The 19788-nt window shown below is 47.8% G+C and overlaps 1 protein-coding gene across 2 annotated transcripts in view; it reads right to left on the bottom strand.

Moving 5' to 3' along the window:
• Nucleotides 1-2774: 2774 nt before the first annotated feature.
• LOC120026926 (septin-7) overlaps nt 2775-19788 on the bottom strand; it is a 51781-nt gene continuing 34767 nt past the window's right edge. Inside the window, exons 5-15 of one of the 2 annotated variants that reach the window (XM_038971692.1) lie at nt 19589-19689; nt 19336-19470; nt 17900-18017; nt 14363-14455; nt 11761-11857; nt 8392-8443; nt 7955-8080; nt 7567-7587; nt 6875-7010; nt 5654-5799; nt 2775-3947 (exon numbers count right to left, since the gene is read on the bottom strand). In XM_038971692.1, the coding sequence (XP_038827620.1) occupies nt 3911-3947; nt 5654-5799; nt 6875-7010; nt 7567-7587; nt 7955-8080; nt 8392-8443; nt 11761-11857; nt 14363-14455; nt 17900-18017; nt 19336-19470; nt 19589-19689 (1062 nt within the window). In that variant the 3' untranslated portion in view covers nt 2775-3910. The remainder of the gene's footprint in view (nt 3948-5653; nt 5800-6874; nt 7011-7566; nt 7588-7954; nt 8081-8391; nt 8444-11760; nt 11858-14362; nt 14456-17899; nt 18018-19335; nt 19471-19588; nt 19690-19788) is intronic. The other variant, XM_038971693.1, reaches the window with a different exon arrangement.

The following is a 19788-nucleotide window of genomic DNA, read 5'->3' as shown; positions in this document are numbered from 1 at the left end:
CTATAGCACCATGACAGTGCATCCAGCTTGACATTCTTGGATCCCGGCCGGTAAGAGAGGGAGAAATTGAACCGGGTGAACAGTAGGGCCCACCTAGCCTGCCTGGAATTGAGGTGCTTGGCGGTGCGGAGATATTCCAGGTTCTTGTGGTTGGTCCACACAATGAATGCCAGTGCCTCCACTCCTCTATCTTTACTGCGAGAAGCTCCCGATTCCCGACATTGTAGGTCCTCTCCGTGGCGTTGAGGCGTATCTGAAGCATCGGCCTCCACCACGAACTGGCGGGACGGTCAGGATGAAACAAGATGGGAGCTGTTTGAAGCGGTGTTTGAGATCCCGGAACACCTGGTCAGCAGCTGGGGACCACGTGAATGGAACCTTGGGAGAGGTGAGGGCAGACAGGGGGGAAAGCCAGGCGATAAAAGTTGGCGAAACCCAGGAAACGCTGCAGCTGTACTCTGGACGTAGGCTGGGGCCAATCCACTATCGCTCTCACCTTCCCGAGATCCATCTGTACGCTCCCTGCAGCGATGATGTAATCCAGAAAGGGGATGGTGGAGCGATGGAATTCGCACTTCTCTGCTTTTACAAAAAGCTGGTTCTCCAGGAAGTGTTGGAGAACCTGTGGAGATGTAGAGCACGTATTCTTGGGTAGGGCAGGAGAAGATGAGGATGTCATCGAGGTTGGCGAAGACGAATCGTTTCAACATGTCACGGAGAACATCATTAACCAGAGCTTGAAACACAGTAGGGGCGTTGGTAAGGTCAAAGGGCATGACCAGGTACTTGTAGTGGCTGCTGGCCGTGTTGAAGGCAGTCTTCCACTCGTCCACTTCCCGTATCCGCACCAGGTGGTAGGCGTTCCGTAAGTCCAGCTTGGAGAACACGGTGGCCCCCTGGAGCGGCTCGAAGGCAGAGGAGATGAGAGGTAGCGGGTAGCAGTTCTTCACCGTGATGTCGTTGAGACCTCAGTAGTCGATGGACGGGCACAGGGTTTTGTCCTTCTCCACAAAAAAGAACCCTGCGCCGGCAGGGGAGGCAGAAGGACAGATGAACCCAGCAGCTAGGGAGTCCTCAATGTAGGTCTCCATAGCCTTGGTCTCCGGACGCGACAGAGAGTACAGTCGTCCTCGGGGTGTAGTGGTACCTGGGAGAAGATCAATCCTGCAGTCATAAGGTCGATGTGGTGGCAGCAAAGAGGCCCGGGCCTTACTGAGCACCTCCCGGAGGTCCTGGTACTCCGCGGGAATGGTGGAGCATACGGCCGACTGTTGTTCCCATATTGCCGTAGCCAAGGCGAGAGCCCTCCCGGACATCAACGTGATGAGGTAGGCTATCTTAGAGCAGTCTGCGGGGAAGGAGGAGGGCTGTAGCTCGATGATGAGTGAATACTGAGCGAGAAACACCCAACAGGTGCCCGACTATCCATCGAAGCACTCCAGTGAAGGTAAGCGGGGTTCCCGGGAAACCGGGGTGACGGCGCACTAACAGCTGGGTTACTGAGGGGCTGGGAGGTTACCGTCGTGGTAGGCTGCATAGTAGACAACCCACGGAATTGCTCCAGAAATGTGTTCAATGCTTGGTCGTGGCGTTCGGCCAAGGTCTGGAACCCCTCCATAAGACCACGAAGCAACTCCTCGTGCCTTCCAATGGTGGCTCCTTGGGAGGAGATGGCGTTACGGAGAGAGTCCGAGTCTACTGGGTCAGTCATGGCCAGTTCGTACTATCAGGTTTCAGGTATGACCCAGATGCAGACAGTGTCAAAGAAACAAAAGTTTATTTCTAATACAGGGCCAGGCAAACGACAGGTCAAAGGCGGGCAGGGGTCAGTAATCCAGAGAATGTGCAAAGAGTCCAGAACGGCAGGCAGTCTCAGGGTCAATAATCAAGTGAGATGGGGCAAGGTATAGATTGGCAAGCAGGCTCAGGGTCGGGGCAGGCAGAAGGGTCAAAACCGGGAAGGACTAGGAAACAGGAGCAAGAAACAAACAGGAGCAGGGGAACAAACGCTGGTAGATTTCACGAACAAAACGAACTGGCAACAGACAAACAGAGAACACAGGTATAAATACACAGGGGATAATGGGGAAGATGGGCGACACCTGGAGGGGGGTGGAGACGAGCACAAAGACCGGTAATCATATACAAATGTAAGCAAGGTTATAAATAATTTTGTTTTAGTCAAATATATCTGATTGGGTTCTTGTGGTCAATTTACAATCCTACGAATTATTTGTAATTATGTTCTAGCCCCCAGACCATTTGCTCAATAAACAAAATCATCCCATGGCTGAATCTAGTTGATGTTTTTCCAAGTCAGTAGAAAGGCCTCTTTAGTGTCCTAAGTTTTCATAACTGTGACCTTAATTGCCTACCGTCTGTAAGCTGTTAGTCTTCACGACCGTTCCACAGGTGCATGTTAATTGTTTATGGTTCTTTGAACAAGCATGGGAAACAGTGTTTAAACACTTTACAATGAAGATCTGTGAAGTTATTTGGATTGTTGCGAATTATCTTTGGAAGTCAGGGTCCTGAATAAAGGACGTTGCTTTTTTTGCTGAGTTTAGTTGATGATCCCTGCTTTTTGGGATATGACGGAGTCAGTAGTTATTCACTGCCCCCTGCTGGTGAAATATAGCGTGCATCTTGGTGAGAAGGACAATACATTTCAGAAGACAGTTTATGGCTTGTAATTTGACTCAAAGGTGAGCTAAGCCACATCTTCCCACAGTAATTCCCTTCCATTTTAACAAAAACCTTCAATAAAACCACGCTGGGTTGTATCATCACAAGTTTATTACAGGACTATAAAAACAAAAGACAAATAAAAAATAGAGATGCAGGACATGAACAGAGTTAAATGTGATGTTTGGGAAGGGAACCCCACAGTTGTTTATTACAGTCAATATAGACTTGTTTATTTACAGCTATTGGAAATTGTAAGTAAACAACAATAACAACAATAGGGTTGTGTTAACGGGTTGAGTCAACAACCAAGCATTCCTCCCCACAGTCTTCTAAAACAGGGTTTCCTAGCCGTGGTCAAGGGGGCCTACTACGTGTCAGCTGGAGTGAAATCCAGTGTGCACAGTAGACCTCCAAGACCAGAATGGGAAACACCTGCAAACAAACATGAAACGAATAATGAACAAATGATTACTGTAGCAGACCCAATATAATAAAGGACCAAAAATAATAATAAATCAAATGTTCTAACATGCCGTCCATAGCTAGATCATTTAAATTACAAGAGATGGAAGAACATATCATTTTGGGATCAGGATTATAAAAATAAAAGCGACAACTAAATAACAAAAACATTATAAAACAAAACGCCTGAGGTGTGTAGCTTGAGGTGAGTAGCTTGAGGTGAGTAGCTTCCTACTCTGCCGTTTGGTCATTTGGCGTTAAATAGAACACTACAACATAGCAGTGCAGTCTGTCTCCAAGGTCATTAACTAGAAAGAGAAAAAGTGAAAGAAAAATAGTTGTGGCATTCTGGGGTATAACATTTTTTTTTAAACTTTCTGAAATCATGAAAGAGCTGATACCGGTGTGTTTTGTTTTTCTGTGTGTCACTGAACCACAAAACATGATTGTACAACCATCTAATGTGCCCACTTCAGGAAGAAAATACATATATAAATAAAATAAAAAAGAGGGAGAGAGAGAAAAGGAGAAATAGTATAGTGATATAGCATGTTCCAGGACTGAGTCTGTCTGAAAGTGAGTTTGAGTTTAATGGAGGACCCTCTCTCCCCCAGTTAGAACCAACTTCCCCCAGACAGACCACGCTGCTCCGTCACACATACACACAGTAACAGGTTGTTGGTCGACAGGCAAACTGACAGTCCAGGCTGGTAAATTGGCAACTAGTACATTGTTACATGGTGGTCCTCCTGCAATACTTTTAAAATATCTTCTTTTTTTTGTTCTTTTCCAAGGTCCTGTAGGGCGAGAGAGAGAGAGCTATGTTGATTAACTTGTTTGGGATAGGGGGCAGCATTTTCACTTTTGGATGAATTGGTGCCCAAATTGAACGGCCTCCTACTCTGTTCCAGATGATAATATATGCATATTATTATTACTATTGGATAGAAAACACTCTGAAGTTTCTAAAAACCGTTTGAATTATGTCTGAGAGTATAACAGAACTCATTTGGCAGGCAAACTTCCAAACAGGAAGTGAAAAATCTGAAATGGGTCGATGGTAATTTATTCATTTATGGATCTGTATACACTTCATACGCCTTCCACTAGATGTCAACAGTCAGTAGAACGTTGAATGAAGCCAATAGCATGATGTGGGGCCGGATGAGAGCTATTGGAGTGACTGGTCTGGCAGATTGCCAGTTCCTGGCTATGCACGCTAGGCATGTGATGTCCATGTTTGCCATGAGTTATATAGACATGAAGAAATGCTCCGGTTGGGACGTTATTGGATATATATGATAAAAACATCCTGAAGATTGATTCTCAACTGAGTTTGACCAGTTTATTCGACTTGTAATATCACTTTTTGAAGTTTTCGTTCAACGTTTTCGTTCAATTGCGCAAGTGTTTAGACATGTGTACTACACATGCTAGCTAAAGTTGCTAATTCGACAGAAGTAATGGACATTATAAAACAAAACAACGATTTATTGTGGAACTAGGATTCCTGGCACTGCATTCTGATGAAAGATCATCAAAGGTAAGGAAATATTTATGATGTAATTTCGTATTTCTGTTGACTCCAACATGGTGGAGAATGACTGAGCGCCGTCTCAGATTATTGCATGGTGTGCTTTTTACTAAAGTTTTTATTTTTTAATAAAAAAACAAAAAATCTGACACAGCGGTTGCATTAAGAACCAGTGTATCTTTAATTATATGTAAAACATGTATCTTTCATCAAAGTTTATGATGAGTATTTCTGTTATTTGACATGGCTCTCTGTAATTACTCCGGATATTTTGGAGGCATTTCTGAACATGGCGCCAATGTAAACCAAGATTTGTGGCTATAAATATGCACATTATCGAACAAAACATAAATGTATTGTGTAACATGTCATATGACTGTCATCTGATGAAGATGTTCAAAGGTTAGTGATTAATTTTATCTCTATTTGTGGGTTTTGTGAAAGCTATCTTTGCTGTGAAAAAATGGCTGTGTTTTTTTGGATATGGTGGTGAGCTAACATAAATATATGTTGTGTTTTCGCTCTAAAACATTTAAAAAATCGGACATGTTGGCTGGATTCACAAGATGTTTATCTTTCATTTGCTGTATTGGACTTGTTAATGTGTGAAAGTTAAATATTTCAAAAAAATATGCCTTTTTTCAGTGGAATGTTGGGGGGGGGTTCCGCTAGCGGAAGAGCCCTGTGCCGTTTCCAGACTTTCAACAGGTGTGTATTGTCTCAAAGGGTGTGTGTGTGTTTTGATCTCTGCCCTTTCCTCCAACCTTTGAAACAAGTCTGTTTCTCAACAAATGGACACTAAGTAATATTCCATCATATTCTATGAAGGTACAGGATGAGGTGAGTAGTAGAAAAATAAATACTGTATTATACAACACCACAAAAATTGGTTGAATAATTGTTCATGGTTGACTCCATGTAATGCTGTTGTATAGAAATGTATGTATGTGTTGTAGTAGTGTGTTGTACCTGGAGGAGTCTAGTTTCTGTTGCTCCAGCACCCTCTGCTGTGCCTCCCAGTTGTTCTTCTCATCCTCCAGCTGGCGTCTCTTCTCCTCCAGCTCCTTGTGCTGGGCCTCCAGATTCTTCTTCATCTGCTCGTGGCGCCGCTGGAGCTGCAGACAGGACACCGGACACAGGACAGTTTTCACCATTTGCATGGCTGGAGTTGTGTGTGTGTGTGTGTGTGTGTGTGTGTGTGTGTGTGTGTGTGTGTGTGTGTGTGTGTGTGTGTGTGTGTGTGTGTGTGTTTGACTGAGTATGATGTAATCACAGCTATGACCATGTTAAAACATTTCATCATGTCTGCTGCAAAGAGTCAAGAGTTGGTGATGATTTGAAAGCATTCTGCCGTTCCCTTGGTGATTCTAAATCCTAAGAATACATTTACATTTGAATATGATGATATCACAATTAAATAGAGCAACTTCAGTAGAACATTTTGAATTTAGAATGTTTGGTTGTAAGGCGCCAATGTTGATTTGGAACTCAGATGGGTGGCAACACCCCAAGACTAGAGGTGACTTGTTTCTCCTATCTAAGCTTGAGTGACTTCATCCAGCATTTTGTCCAGGCTGTACCATGGATGGCATCATGGATAGCAGAGGTTGAGGGAGACAGCCCGGGTCTCTGGCAGTGTGAGCAGTACTGGACATCCCAGCTCAGACATGTGACCCTTGTCCTTGAACACAGCCAGCACCCGTCTAAGCAGGAGCAGAACCTTCTGGTTGACTGGTACACGGAGGTGAGGAGTATGTTTCTCTTTTACAGAGCGACAGTGAGATAGACCCTGGACAGAATCATGCAGCATGAGAGGAGAAAGGCTTTGGAGTGGGAGGAGTGACCAGCAGTGTCTCTTTTCTGATGAGAAACTGGAAGCCATTCTGAGGGTGTTGGAGCTGCAGTGATGGGCTTCCTGTCTGCCTCTAAATCATCCTCTGACAGCTCAAGCCCTCTATGGACTGTACCCATGTTGAATTACTAATGATGCATTTTGTAGTGTTAACTTTAGGTAAGATAAGGCCTATTATCTATATTTCTGTTAATTAAATCAATTTAACCATTCAAAACGGTGGTGCGTCTTTTTAGTGAGATTGCTCTATGGAAAATACACTAATAAACATGGGAACAAACAGAGTATTTTAGTGATTTGATTGAGTGGTGTGAAGGTGTTCTGTTAGGTTCCTGTACCTCTTGCTCAGAGTCTTTGAGCTTCTGGATCTTCTCCTTGACCTTCATCTCAAACACCTGTTCCATTTCCATCTCCATCTTCATCATCTTGGCCACGTGCTCCCTCCTCTCCTCCTCCATCTGGGCCAATGGACTCCTGCAAGGTTGAGGCATGTGCACACACAACATCCATCAGTCTAAAGCCGTGCACCCCAGCCCAGAGCAGTCAAACTCAGACTTTGGGCCAGGGTGGAAATTCCTGTCACGATCTCTCTTGCATACACTTATGCCTGGAGAAGGATGAGGAGGAACATGGGAGAGGAAGACCCAGCGATTCAATAGCCATTTCTGTCTGTGTTAGTAAAGCCAAGCCATTGCGTCGCTGAGTTAGTGAACGCCAAGTCACCAACAAGCTCTACTGGTACGGACGCTGAGTGAAGCTCACAAAGAAAGCAAGAGCCCCTTCACAGGACAACAAATACGATTTTCCAGGAAGACTATTGGAGACTATTCAGCCAACAAGTATTCAATGAAGACTGGGCAGTTTGCTAGATTGCCGTAGAATGATATCCATTTCATGAGCTGGTAGGGGCCTCTAGCGTCAAATAAAGAACAGCATCTCTATACAACACATATCTGTACGAGGGAAAAACAGAGGAGAGTATAGAAACATAGCTAACAAGGGGTTCTTGAAGAACTGAAATGACACTTACATGCCTTCATTTGTGTCAAATCTAAAAAAACAGAAACATACACACACTTAGCATGCTGATATTATGATGACCATGCGTTAGAGAGCTATTAGCTAGCTAATGGATGCTGGTGGTTACTGTGATATTACAGTGCATAATTTTAGTGAGGTTCTCTATACTTGGCTGTGAATTAGCAGTGGCTCAGGCTTATGAGACTGTGTTAGATCCAGCCCAGATGCTGGGTTGTGTGTGGATGACTTAGTCCCTGTGATCAGAGGAGTGGATTGCGTTAGTGCAGGTCCTCATCTCCTTCCCTTCATCCACACTGTTACAGAAGACCTGGAATGGAGAGAAATGGAAAACAGAACCACATACAAACACCTTTAGTCAACTTTTGGTTAGTACTCACTTGGTCATTGGTCCCTTGTTCTTGTTGTTGTCCACTCCGTTGTATGTGACGGCTGCTAGCTTCCTGCTGCGGTAGTTCTCATAGTGGACATTGTTGGTCACGTCTTTCAAGTCCTGCATGTGAGTTCTGGATCAAAATCAAATTAAAACTTTATTTAGACGAAATGTAAGTTCTGGAACAAGAAGACAGAACCACTGAAATCAAATACAACTTTATTCCAACTAAAATGAACCACAGCAATACACTTTACAGTAAAAAACAATAGTGACATTAAAATCCATTTAAACAGTCAGAGAGCGCAGTGAGGATTGACATTGCACTGAAAACTGGCACCATAATCTCCCTACCATCTGCTGCTGCTCATGCAGCATTTAAACCAGGACGCTCAGTGGGGCATGACCATAATGCAGAGGAGAGTGTGTGTGCTGTAACGGTACCTGATGAGCATGTTCCTCAGGATGGTGAAGTCACAGTGCTCTCCATTCTCCACTAGAGAGAGAGAGGAGAGAGAGAGAACGGCGAAAGAGTTAGAGAGAGTACAGTCAGTAGCCACCAGGGGGTGTGGCAGTCACAGGAGAGAGAGCGCGCTAGAGAGCTAGGCTCAGCTCCAGGGAAGATGCAATTGGGATATTTTCCTAGAGAGCTGTGGGGAGTAGACAGGGAGGAGTGTATGGGTGTAATACTGTCAGCAGCCACAGGGCGGTGCCAGACACCACATACTCTACCACATACACTAGTTCCTCTGAGGTTTCTGTTTGACTGCTGTAGGGAGTGGATCACAAAGCTGAACAGTGGCCTTGCCCTCTCCCGCCCTCTCTATATTTACACTTACGTGGTGCCCGAAACATTTTTTAAATTCCAAAACTCCCTCCCCATGGGCGGGTAACATGGAACCACAGAGGTATTCTCTAGTAGTAGTAACCACATTTCATCCTGTCGAGAGCACACAACTCTGCCTAATCCAGAACTACAGCCACACACATAACTCATTACAGATCAAAGACCATCATAGACAGAGATAAAGAGCTGTATCTGAATGGTAGAGTTTAGGGTACAACTGATTTTACCATATACTCATGCAGCGGTAGAAAACAGTGGGGAGCAGAGGGGGGACATGAAGAAGTTATGGGGTTAGAGGGTATTCATGTGTGCGTGTGTGTGATTTGAGCTCTGGGGTGATGACTGCTGGGGTCATGAAGTTAAAGTTCAGAAGAGCTAGCTAAACTTCATAAACATGTCTACTCTACTAAGAACAGTGCTGTAGATTGTAGACTAATTTACAACGGTTCTTAACATGAGGTTATATTAAAGAAAAACCAAGGATATGCACGTCCAAGTTGTACCCATCAAGTCAGTTTGAGTGAAGAAGACGAGATGCAGAGAGGCATGAACAAGAGCCGCGTGTTAAAATGGTGAACCTGTCCTCTTTCAAATCAGTGCTCTCAATTCATCTCTCCCCGTGAGCCGTTTCATTCCTGCGCGCACATATTTCTTAGTCGGATGCATTCTGGGTTTTTTAGGTAGTGGAAAAATATTTTATTTGTGCTAAGGCACTCCTGCAGCTTCCTGTCATTCTGTCTGTTTGTCTGTCTAGCATCAAAGAGAACTGAACACACATATCCTGTTGAGTAGAACACGTCTCATCTACATACAGGACTGCCTGCTCAAAACACACCTCTCCATCTAAAGGGCCTGTTCTATTGAGTGGAAGTAGAACTAAATAGATACAAGTTGATACATAGCAACAGTCATACGATCTCAACGCTTGTCATTTTTTTTAGACATTAACAAATGTCATGTTCGCTGTATACAATATGACATAAGTGCTACTCTATTTGTTTAGAACATTCCATGGTCATTATGTCACCAGTAGATAATGCTGAGTTTTAGCAGACAGAGTTTTATCACTCAAGACACACACAGGGCCAGAGAAAACATAACAAGTCTATGTTGATAACACAACATACCTCTAAATGTCAACTGTTAGGCAGGAGGCTACTGAACTTAACCTGGTTCTAGTAATCTAATGTTTAGTATAGGAATAGTGTTGCATTTTAATACACTTTTTGTGTAAATACTTGTGTCACTTCAACTATGTGAGCTGAAACTAGAAACGTAGATGGGACTCTACGCCGGCTTCGGCACGGGCTGATTTTAAGGTTTTACTGCTAACCTACAACGCATTACATGGGCTTGCTCCTACCTATCTTTTCGATTTGGTCCTGCCATACATACCTACACGTACGCTACGGTCACAAGACGCAGGCCTCCTTACTGCCCCTAGAATTTCTACACAAACAGCCGGAGGCAGGGCTTTCTCCTATAGAGCTACATTTTTATGGAATTGTCTGCCTATCTATGTGAGAGTCTTTATTGAAGACTCATCTCTTCAGTAGGTCCTATGATTGAGTGTAGTCTGGCTCAGGAGTGTGAAGGTGAACGGAAAGGCACTGGAGCAACAAACCGCCCTTGCTGTCTCTGCCTGGCCGGTTCCGCTCTCTCCACTGGGATTCTCTGCCTCAAACACTACTACAGGGGCTGAGTCACTGGCTTACTGGTGCTCTTCCATGCCATCCCGAGGGGTGCGTCACTTGAGTGGGTTGAGTCACTAACGTGATCTTCCTGTCCGGGTTGGCCCCCACGGGTTCATGCCGTGGGGGAGATCTTCGTGGGCTATACTCGGCCTTGTCTCAGGATAGTAAGTTGGTGGTTGAAGATATCCCTCTAGTGGTGTGGGGGCTGTGCTTTGGCAAAATGGGTGGGGTTATATCCTGCCTGTTTGGCCCTGTCCAGGGGTATCGTCGGACGGGGCCACAGTGTCTCCCTCCTGTCTCAACCTCCAGTATTTATGCTGCAATAGTTTGTGTCGGGGGGCTAGAGTCAGTCTGTTATATCTGGAGAATTTGTCCTGTCTTACCCGGTGTCCGGTGTGAATTTAAATCTCTCTCACTCACAGGACCATGCCTCAGGACTACCTGGCCTGATGACTCCTTGCTGTCCCCAGTCCACCTGGTCGTGCTGCTGCTCCAGTTTCAACTGTTCTGCCTGCGGCTATGGAGCTCTGACCTGTTCACCGGACGTGCTACCTTGTCACAGACCTGCTGTTTTCAACTCTCTAGAGACAGCAGGTGCGGTAGAGATACTCTGAAACTGACATTTCCTACTGAGGTGCTGACCTGTTGCACCCTCTACAACCACTGTGATTATTATTATCTATGAACATTTGAACATCTTGGTCATGTTCTGTTATAATCTCCACCCGGCACAGCCAGAAGAGGACTGGCCACCCCTCATAGCCTGGTTCCTCTCTAGGTTTCTTCCTAGGTTCCTGCCTTTCTAGGGAGTTTTTCCTAGCCACCGTGCTTCTACATCTGCATTGCTTGCCATTTGGGGTTTTAGGCTTGGTTTCTGTACAGCACTCTGACGTCAACTGATGTAAGAAGGGCTTTATAAATACATTTGATTGATAGAAATGTGAGCATTTGCATTGAGACACAGAGCAGGCCTAAGGGGCAAAGCAGAACTGTTACTCTAAATCAACATCACCTGCAGATGCACTTCCCCCAACACACACAGACGCACAAACTATAAGCAGAGTGCAGTTTCCCGGATAACGTATTGACCCCATAGTAGGGTGAGATAGCTTGTACTTCTTCCAGACATAAACCTTTCAAATTAAACCCAGAGACACAGTATGTGTAGGACAACCTTGGTGCTAATATTGAATAACACCCAAAGACTGGTGTGTGTGTGTGTGTGTGTCCAGGCCAGTACCTGACTGTGACCTCTGACCCATGACTCCTCACCTTCCGCCACACCCCAGGGGTACTGCCTCCCTCGCACCCGCTTCTCGTTAACCACGATGATGGTGTTGCTACCAACAACAGCCAGGGGTAAGCGATCCTGCAGGAGGGAGGGACAAGTGTTACACAGCTGACACACAACAAACAAAAATAAATGAAAACCTGTTAGACGAGGCTATCTGCACACACACAGTCTGCAGAAGTCAACTTTAGTGTGACCTTCGCTGCAGTGAAGTATATTCACCAGATTTCCCTTTTTTAAATTAGATGGAAAACTGACTGGAGATAAAGTAGTGTATTGAGATCACACAAGCTCAGTGACAGTTGAGAACAGTGCTTAGTGTGTGTGTACAGTGGCTTGCAAAAGTACTCACCCACCCTTGGCATTTTTCCTAGTTTGTTGCCTTACTACCTGGAATTAAAATAGATTTTTTGGGGTTTTGTATAATTTGATTTACACAACATGCCCACCACTTTGAAGATGCAAAATATTTTTTGGGGGGGGAAACAAACAAGAAATAAGACGAGAAACAGAAAACTTGAGCGTGCATAACTATTCACACCCCCCCCCAAAAGTCAATACTTTGTAGAGCCACCTTTTGCAGCAATTACCTCTGCAAGTCTCTTGGGGTGTCGAGCCACTGGGATTTTTGCCCATTCTTCAAGGCAAAACTGCTCCAGCTCCTTCAAGTTGGATGGGTTCTGCTGGTGTACAGCAATCTTTAAGTCATACCACAGATTCTCAATTGGATTGAGGTCTGGGATTTGACTAGGCCATTCCAAGACATTTAAATGTATCCCCTTAAACCAGTCGAGTGTTGCTTTATCAGTATGCTTAGGGTCATTGTCCTGCTGGAAGGTGAACCTCCGTCCCAGTCCCAAATCTCTGGAAGACTGAAAAAAGGTTTCCCTCAATTAAGCACCATACATCATTCCTTCCATTCTGACCAGTTTCCCAGTCCCTGCCGATGAAAAACATCCCCACAGCATGATGCTGCCACCACCATACTTCACTGTGGGGATGGTGTTCTTGGGGTGATGAGAGGTGTTGGGTTTGCGCCAGACATAGCGTTTTCCTTGATGACCAAAAAGCTACATTTTAGTCTCATCTGACCAGAGAACCTTCTTCCATATGCTTGGGGAGTCTCCCACATGCCTTTGGCGAAAACCAAACGTGTTTGCTTATTTTTTTTCTTTAAGCAATGGCTTTTTTCTGGCCACTCTTCCGTAAAGCCCAGCTCTGTGGAGTGACCGGTTTAAATATGTCCTATGGACAGATACTCCCAACTCCGCTGTGGAGCTTTGCAGCTCCTTCAGGGTTATCTTTGGTCTCTTTGTTGCCTCTCTGATTAATGCCCTCATTGCCTGGTCTGTGAGTTTTGGTGGGCGGCCCTCTCTTGGCAGGTTTGTTGTGGTGCCATATTCTTACAATTTTTTAATAATGGATTTAATGGTGCTCCGTTCAAAGTTTCAGATATTTTTTTATAACCCAACCCTGATCTGTACTTCTTCACAACTTTGTCCCTGACCTGTTTGGAGAGCTCCTTGGTCTTCATGGTGCCCGCTTGCTTGGTGGTGCCCCTTGCTTAGTGGTGTTGCAGACTCTGGGGCCATTCGGAACAGGTGTATATATACTGAGATCATGTGACACTTAAATAAAGTCCACCTGTGTGTAATCTAACTAATTATGTGACTTCTGAAGGTAATTGGTTGCACCAGAACTTATTTAGGAGCTTCATCGCAAAGTGGGTGAATACATATGCACGCACCACTTTTCCGTCAATTTTTCACAATTCTTTGAAACAAGTAATTTTTTTAAATTTCACTTCATCAATTCGGACTATTTTGTGTACGTCCATTACATGAAATCCAAATAAAAATCCATTTAAATTACAGGATGTAATGCAACAAAATAGGAAAAACGCCAAGGGGGATGAATACTTTTGCAAGGCACTGTATGTGTGTGTATATGTTTGTGTGTATTTGCTTGTGTGTATATGATTGCGTGTGTGTGACACAATATAAGTGCAGAGTGTGCTGGACCAGTAGAGGACGTGTGATTGTGTGACCTAATCAATACTAATTCTACCTGTATGGCCCTATGGTAGCTAGTTAACTTCTCTGTATATCTCTATGATAGCTAGCTAACTACTCTGTATGGCTCTATGGTCAAAATAAATATCATTTTTAAAATCTTTTTTTTTTTTACGGTCGCCAACAAACCAGTCAGTCTCCACAGTCGCCAACGAACCAGTCAGTCTCCACGGTCGCCAACGAACCAGTCAGTCTCCATGGTAGCTAACAAACCAGTCAGTCTCCATGGTAGCTAACAAACCAGTCCGTCTCTTGTCAATACTGGGGCTGTTGGGGCCAGCTCAGCCAAAACACTAGTGTTAGATTTATTGGATTTATGTTATGGGGCTGTAAACATGACATATCGCAATCGGGATAAAGATAGTGATGCGTGTTCATGTTTGTTTGTCATGTCAAGTTTTTTTCTCCTATTCAATTCCATCTCTTGCGTGGAGAATAAAAGCAGTGTGTGTGTGTGTGTGTGTGTGTGTGTGTGTGTGTGTGCGCACGCACGCACTGGGAGAAACCAAACCTTGATCTTCTTGACTATCTTGTTCTCCTCCTCATCGTCAGTTTCTGGGAACTCGTAGATTTTGATTTTGTGCTCTGTGATTTCTCGCATGATCTATAAAGAGATAAGAGGGAGGGAGGGAGGAGGGGAAGAAGAGAGGGGAGGGAGAGAAGGGGAGGAGAAAAATATAGAAAGGTGAGAGCAATGGGGGTGGAGAAAGAGACAGCGATGAGACAGAGAGAGCTAGAGATGACAGATGAGACATAGGAGACCAAGAGAGGAGACAGAGCGAGGAGAAGAGACAGAGCGAGGAGAAGAGACAGAGCGAGGAGAGGAGACAGAGCGAGGAGAGGAGACAGAGCAAGACAGGTGAGAGAGAGGAGAGAGAAAAAGTGAGAGACAGATGAGACAGAGATGACAGAGAGAAGGATGAGACAGAGAGAGAGACGAGACAGAGATAGATGAGACCGAGAGAATAGATGACAGAGATGAGATAGAGATGAGAGAGAGACGACACAGAGACGAGACCGAGGTGCGAGAGACGAGACCGAGGTGCGAGAGACAAGACCGAGAGAGACAGCGACGAGACCGGAGACAGCGACGAGACCGAGACAGACAGTGAGACCGAGACAGACAGTGAGACCGAGACAGACAGTGAGACCGAGACAGACAGTGAGACCGAGACAGACAGCGACGAGACAGCGTGCGAGACAGACAGCGACGAGACCGCGACGAGACAGCGTGCGAGACAGACCGCGACGAGACAGCGTGCGAGACAGACAGCGACGAGACCGCGACGAGACAGCGTGCGAGACAGACAGCGACGAGACCGAGACAGACGGCGAGACCACGACAGACAGCGAGACCACGACAGACGGCGAGACCACGACAGACAGCGAGACCACGACAGACGGCGAGACCACGCCAGACGGCGGCGAGTCCGACAGCGAGACCACGCCAGACGGCGGCGAGTCCGACAGCGAGACCACGCCAGACGGCGGCGAGTCCGACAGCGAGACCACGCCAGACGGCGGCGAGTCCGACAGCGAGACCACGCCAGACGGCGGCGAGTCCGACAGCGAGACCACGCCAGACGGCGGCGAGTCCGACAGCGAGACCACGCCAGACGGCGGCGAGACAGACGGCGGCGAGACCGAGACAGACGGCGGCGAGACCGAGACAGACGGCGGCGAGACCGAGACAGACGGCGGCGAGACCGAGACAGACGGCGGCGAGACCGAGACAGACGGCGGCGAGACCGAGACAGACGGCGGCGAGACCGAGACAGACGGCGGCGAGACCGAGACAGACGGCGGCGAGACCGAGACAGACGGCGGCGAGACCGAGACAGACGGCGGCGAGACCGAGACAGACGGCGGCGAGACCGAGACAGACAGCGGCGAGACCGAGACAGACCGAGACAGACAGCGGCGAGACCGAGACAGACAGCGGCGAGACCGAGACAGACAGCGGCGAGACCGAGACAGACAGCGGCGAGACCGAGACAGACAGCGGCGAGACCGAGACAGACAGCGGCGAGACCGAGACAGACCGAGACAGACAGCGGCGAGACCGAGACCAACAGCGGCGAGACCGACAGCGGCGAGACCGAGACCGACAGCGGCGAGACCGACAGGAGAGAGGAGCGAGGAGAGGAGACAGAGCGAGGAGAGGAGACAGAGCAAGACAGGTGAGAGAGGAGACAGAGAAAAGGTGAGAGACAGATGAGACAGAGATGACAGAGAGAAGGATGAGACAGCGACGAGACCGGAGACAGACAGTGAGACCGAGACAGACAGTGAGACCGAGACAGACAGTGAGACCGAGACAGACAGCGAGACCGAGACAGACAGCGAGACCGAGACAGACAGCGAGACCGAGACAGACAGCGAGACCGAGACAGACAGCGAGACCGAGACAGACAGCGAGACCGAGACAGACAGCGAGACCGAGACAGACAGCGAGACCGAGACAGACAGTGAGACCGAGACAGACAGTGAGACCGAGACAGACCGCGACGAGACAGCGTGCGAGACAGACAGCGACGAGACCGCGACGAGACAGCGTGCGAGACAGACAGCGACGAGACCGCGACGAGACAGCGTGCGAGACAGACAGCGACGAGACCGCGACGAGACAGCGTGCGAGACAGACAGCGACGAGACAGCGTGCGAGACAGACAGCGACGAGACCGAGACAGACAGCGACGAGACCGAGACAGACAGCGAGACCACGACAGACGGCGAGACCACGACAGACAGCGAGACCACGACAGACAGCGAGACCACGCCAGACGGCGGCGAGTCCGACAGCGAGACCACGCCAGACGGCGGCGAGTCCGACAGCGAGACCACGCCAGACGGCGGCGAGTCCGACAGCGAGACCACGCCAGACGGCGGCGAGTCCGACAGCGAGACCACGCCAGACGGCGGCGAGTCCGACAGCGAGACCACGCCAGACGGCGGCGAGTCCGACAGCGAGACCACGCCAGACGGCGGCGAGACCGAGACAGACAGCGGCGAGACCGAGACAGACAGCGGCGAGACCGAGACAGACAGCGGCGAGACCGAGACAGACAGCGGCGAGACCGACAGCGGCGAGACCGACAGCGGCGAGACCGACAGCGGCGAGACCGAGACCGACAGCGGCGAGACCGACAGCGGCGAGACCGAGACCGACAGCGGCGAGACCGACAGCGGCGAGACCGAGACCGACAGCGGCGAGACCGACAGCGGCGAGACCGAGACCGACGAGACCGACAGCGGCGAGACCGAGACCGACAGCGGCGAGACCGACAGCGGCGAGACCGAGACCGACAGCGGCGAGACCGACAGCGGCGAGACCGAGACCGACAGCGGCGAGACCGACAGCGGCGAGACCGAGACCGACAGCGGCGAGACCGACAGCGGCGAGACCGAGACCGACAGCGGCGAGACCGACAGCGGCGAGACCGAGACCGACAGCGGCGAGACCGACAGCGGCGAGACCGACAGCGGCGAGACCGACAGCGGCGAGACCGACAGCGGCGAGACCGACAGCGGCGAGACAGACAGCGGCGAGACAGACAGCGGCGAGACAGACAGAGACGTAGACAGACAGAGACGTAGACAGAGAGGAGAGACAGCGAGCCGAGACAGAGAGGAGAGACAAAGAGGAGAGACAGCGAGCCGAGACAGAGAGGAGAGACGAAACGATAGAGATGGAGATGAGTCCTGCTCCCCTCTCGCTTTGTCAATCTAGGCCAATGAGTCACAAATATCAATACTCACTCACACTGAAGGGTCAGTCAATACACAGGATGAGGAAACTGTGCTCAGCACACACATTCGCTCTGTGCAACAACTGTGCAGCACTTATTTATTGCATGTGTTCTCTCCCACAGGAATAGTTTGCATAAACTACTAATCACACACCAAACTGTTGACTTCTGCATTCAGAGAAAGACGTGTTTTTTTTAACAAACCATAAACACACAGGCCACCCATAGAGCACGGTATGTACACAGAGCTAACACACACACACACACACACACACACACACACACACACACACACACACCTGCTTCTTGAACTGTTGGCACTCCTCAGGAGTCATTGTGTCCGCTTTGGCGATGAGGGGGATGATGTTCACTTTTTCATGTAACCGCTTCATGAACTCTATATCAAGAGGCTTCAACCTGGAGAGAGAGAAGAGAAAAACTCAGATTGCACAGCTTGGCTGACCTCGGGACTAAAAAACAGCATTTCTTGTTTCCAGAATGAATCTCTCTCTCCATGGCAGCATTGCTGCTGAAACTGCACATCTGGCAGGCCCACAACACACTGTAAATCCACTGAGCAGAACAGGATTCTTCTGTTCTGTCTGCCTGAAAACAGCTCTAATTTAAACAGCCATCACATTGGTATTTCATACAGAGTTACAGACTCCAGACTGTTTGTGAAAGGAGATGCTGGGATATCTAAGCAACGTTGAATCCTGGCACGCAGACAAGAAAAAGTTAAAGGGCATGCCAACAAGTACAAGTCTAGTACAAGTCTGACTTGGCTGGCTGTGGCTAGATTAAACTTTACGTTCACAGAGTTCGCTCAAAAGAACAGAATGAATCATTGCACTTTTGAGAAATGTTTTAGTCTTAATTTTGAAAGATCAGTTTGTGCACACACACACACACTAGGCCTAGATACACACTTTGCTCTCTGCCCTGGTTCCAGCTGTGCTGGTAATGTGCTGTGAGAGTCCCGTGGGGACACAGAGGAGACGACAGATGTTAACTGTGAATAGAGCCATACGGTGCTAGTCCTCTTGGATGACCACAGACTGCTGCCAGCCAGCCAGGCACATGAACAGAACAAGGACTTGGTCAGAGATAGACACACTTTGGGCCAAGATGGTGAGGGGCACTGACACCCAAATGGAGAGAGCGCTGGCCTGTCAAATGACCCTTTGTTTATGGGGAGCACAGAGCAGCCCAGTGTAGGGATGTAATGTAACAGCAGGGACAGCTGTGTGTTGAGCAGAGCAGAGCACGAACTGGAGCCAAGATACAGAGGGGAAACAGCCTCAAACAAAGTGAACCCAGGAGAGGACAGATTATATAAATGTTGTCCCAGTGTGCCTCTCAGCAGTTCCAGTAGGGGTTCAGCGTGGGGTCGAGAGTGGGGCGGGCAGCTAGGCCTAATTGAAAACTGACAGCTGTACTCCTCACCAGGGGCAGGAGTGTGGATGACCAGCTAGTAACATGTAAACAGTCTTAGGCACACAGTAGTTGTACTACTGATTTCATCCCATGACCAATACCCCGTCTGCCCTGTTAGGGAACATTCTCAAGAGCTATAGGATCATGCTTAATCTCAAATGAGAGAAGGAAAATACTGGATTCTTAACACTTGAAGAATTATTCACATTTTGAGAAGCGACACAATATCAACTGTGATTCAACACTGAATATCAATGTTGTGTTTCAGAATGGAGACCATACCAGCTGCAGTACCTACCCATGTCCAGAGGGGGTGATGAAGTAGAGGCAGCAGTGCACTCTGTTGTCAGGCATTTGCCGTCTATTGACCCGGGACTCTGAGTTGAGGTAATCCTCAAACTTACTGTCGATGTGATCAATGACTGGCTGCCAGCTATAGGAGAGCAGAGCACAGACATTACTCAATGTCAGGTAACAGTGACTACATTTAATGTAGAATATACACATTCAGATAGAGATATAGGGCAGGTTAGTCAGTCAGTCAGACGTACCAGTTACTGTTGTCGACAGCGTCTCCGAACCCTGGCGTGTCAACGATGGTGAGAAGAAGCTGAACTCCTCCTTCCTTTACCAGCACCTTAGACTGCTCCACCTGAGATTGTAGAGAACACTAAATAAATACAACAAAGACAGCACTGAATCATGGTGAACTTCTAAAAACACCATGACATCAATATCTCCCCATTTATGG

Source organism: Salvelinus namaycush, chromosome 32 (genome assembly GCF_016432855.1).
Source record: "Salvelinus namaycush isolate Seneca chromosome 32, SaNama_1.0, whole genome shotgun sequence".
NCBI classification, from domain to species: Eukaryota; Metazoa; Chordata; class Actinopteri; order Salmoniformes; family Salmonidae; genus Salvelinus; species Salvelinus namaycush.
Note: the sequence above shows the minus strand (reverse complement) of the source record. Positions and strands in the feature narration are given on the sequence as shown.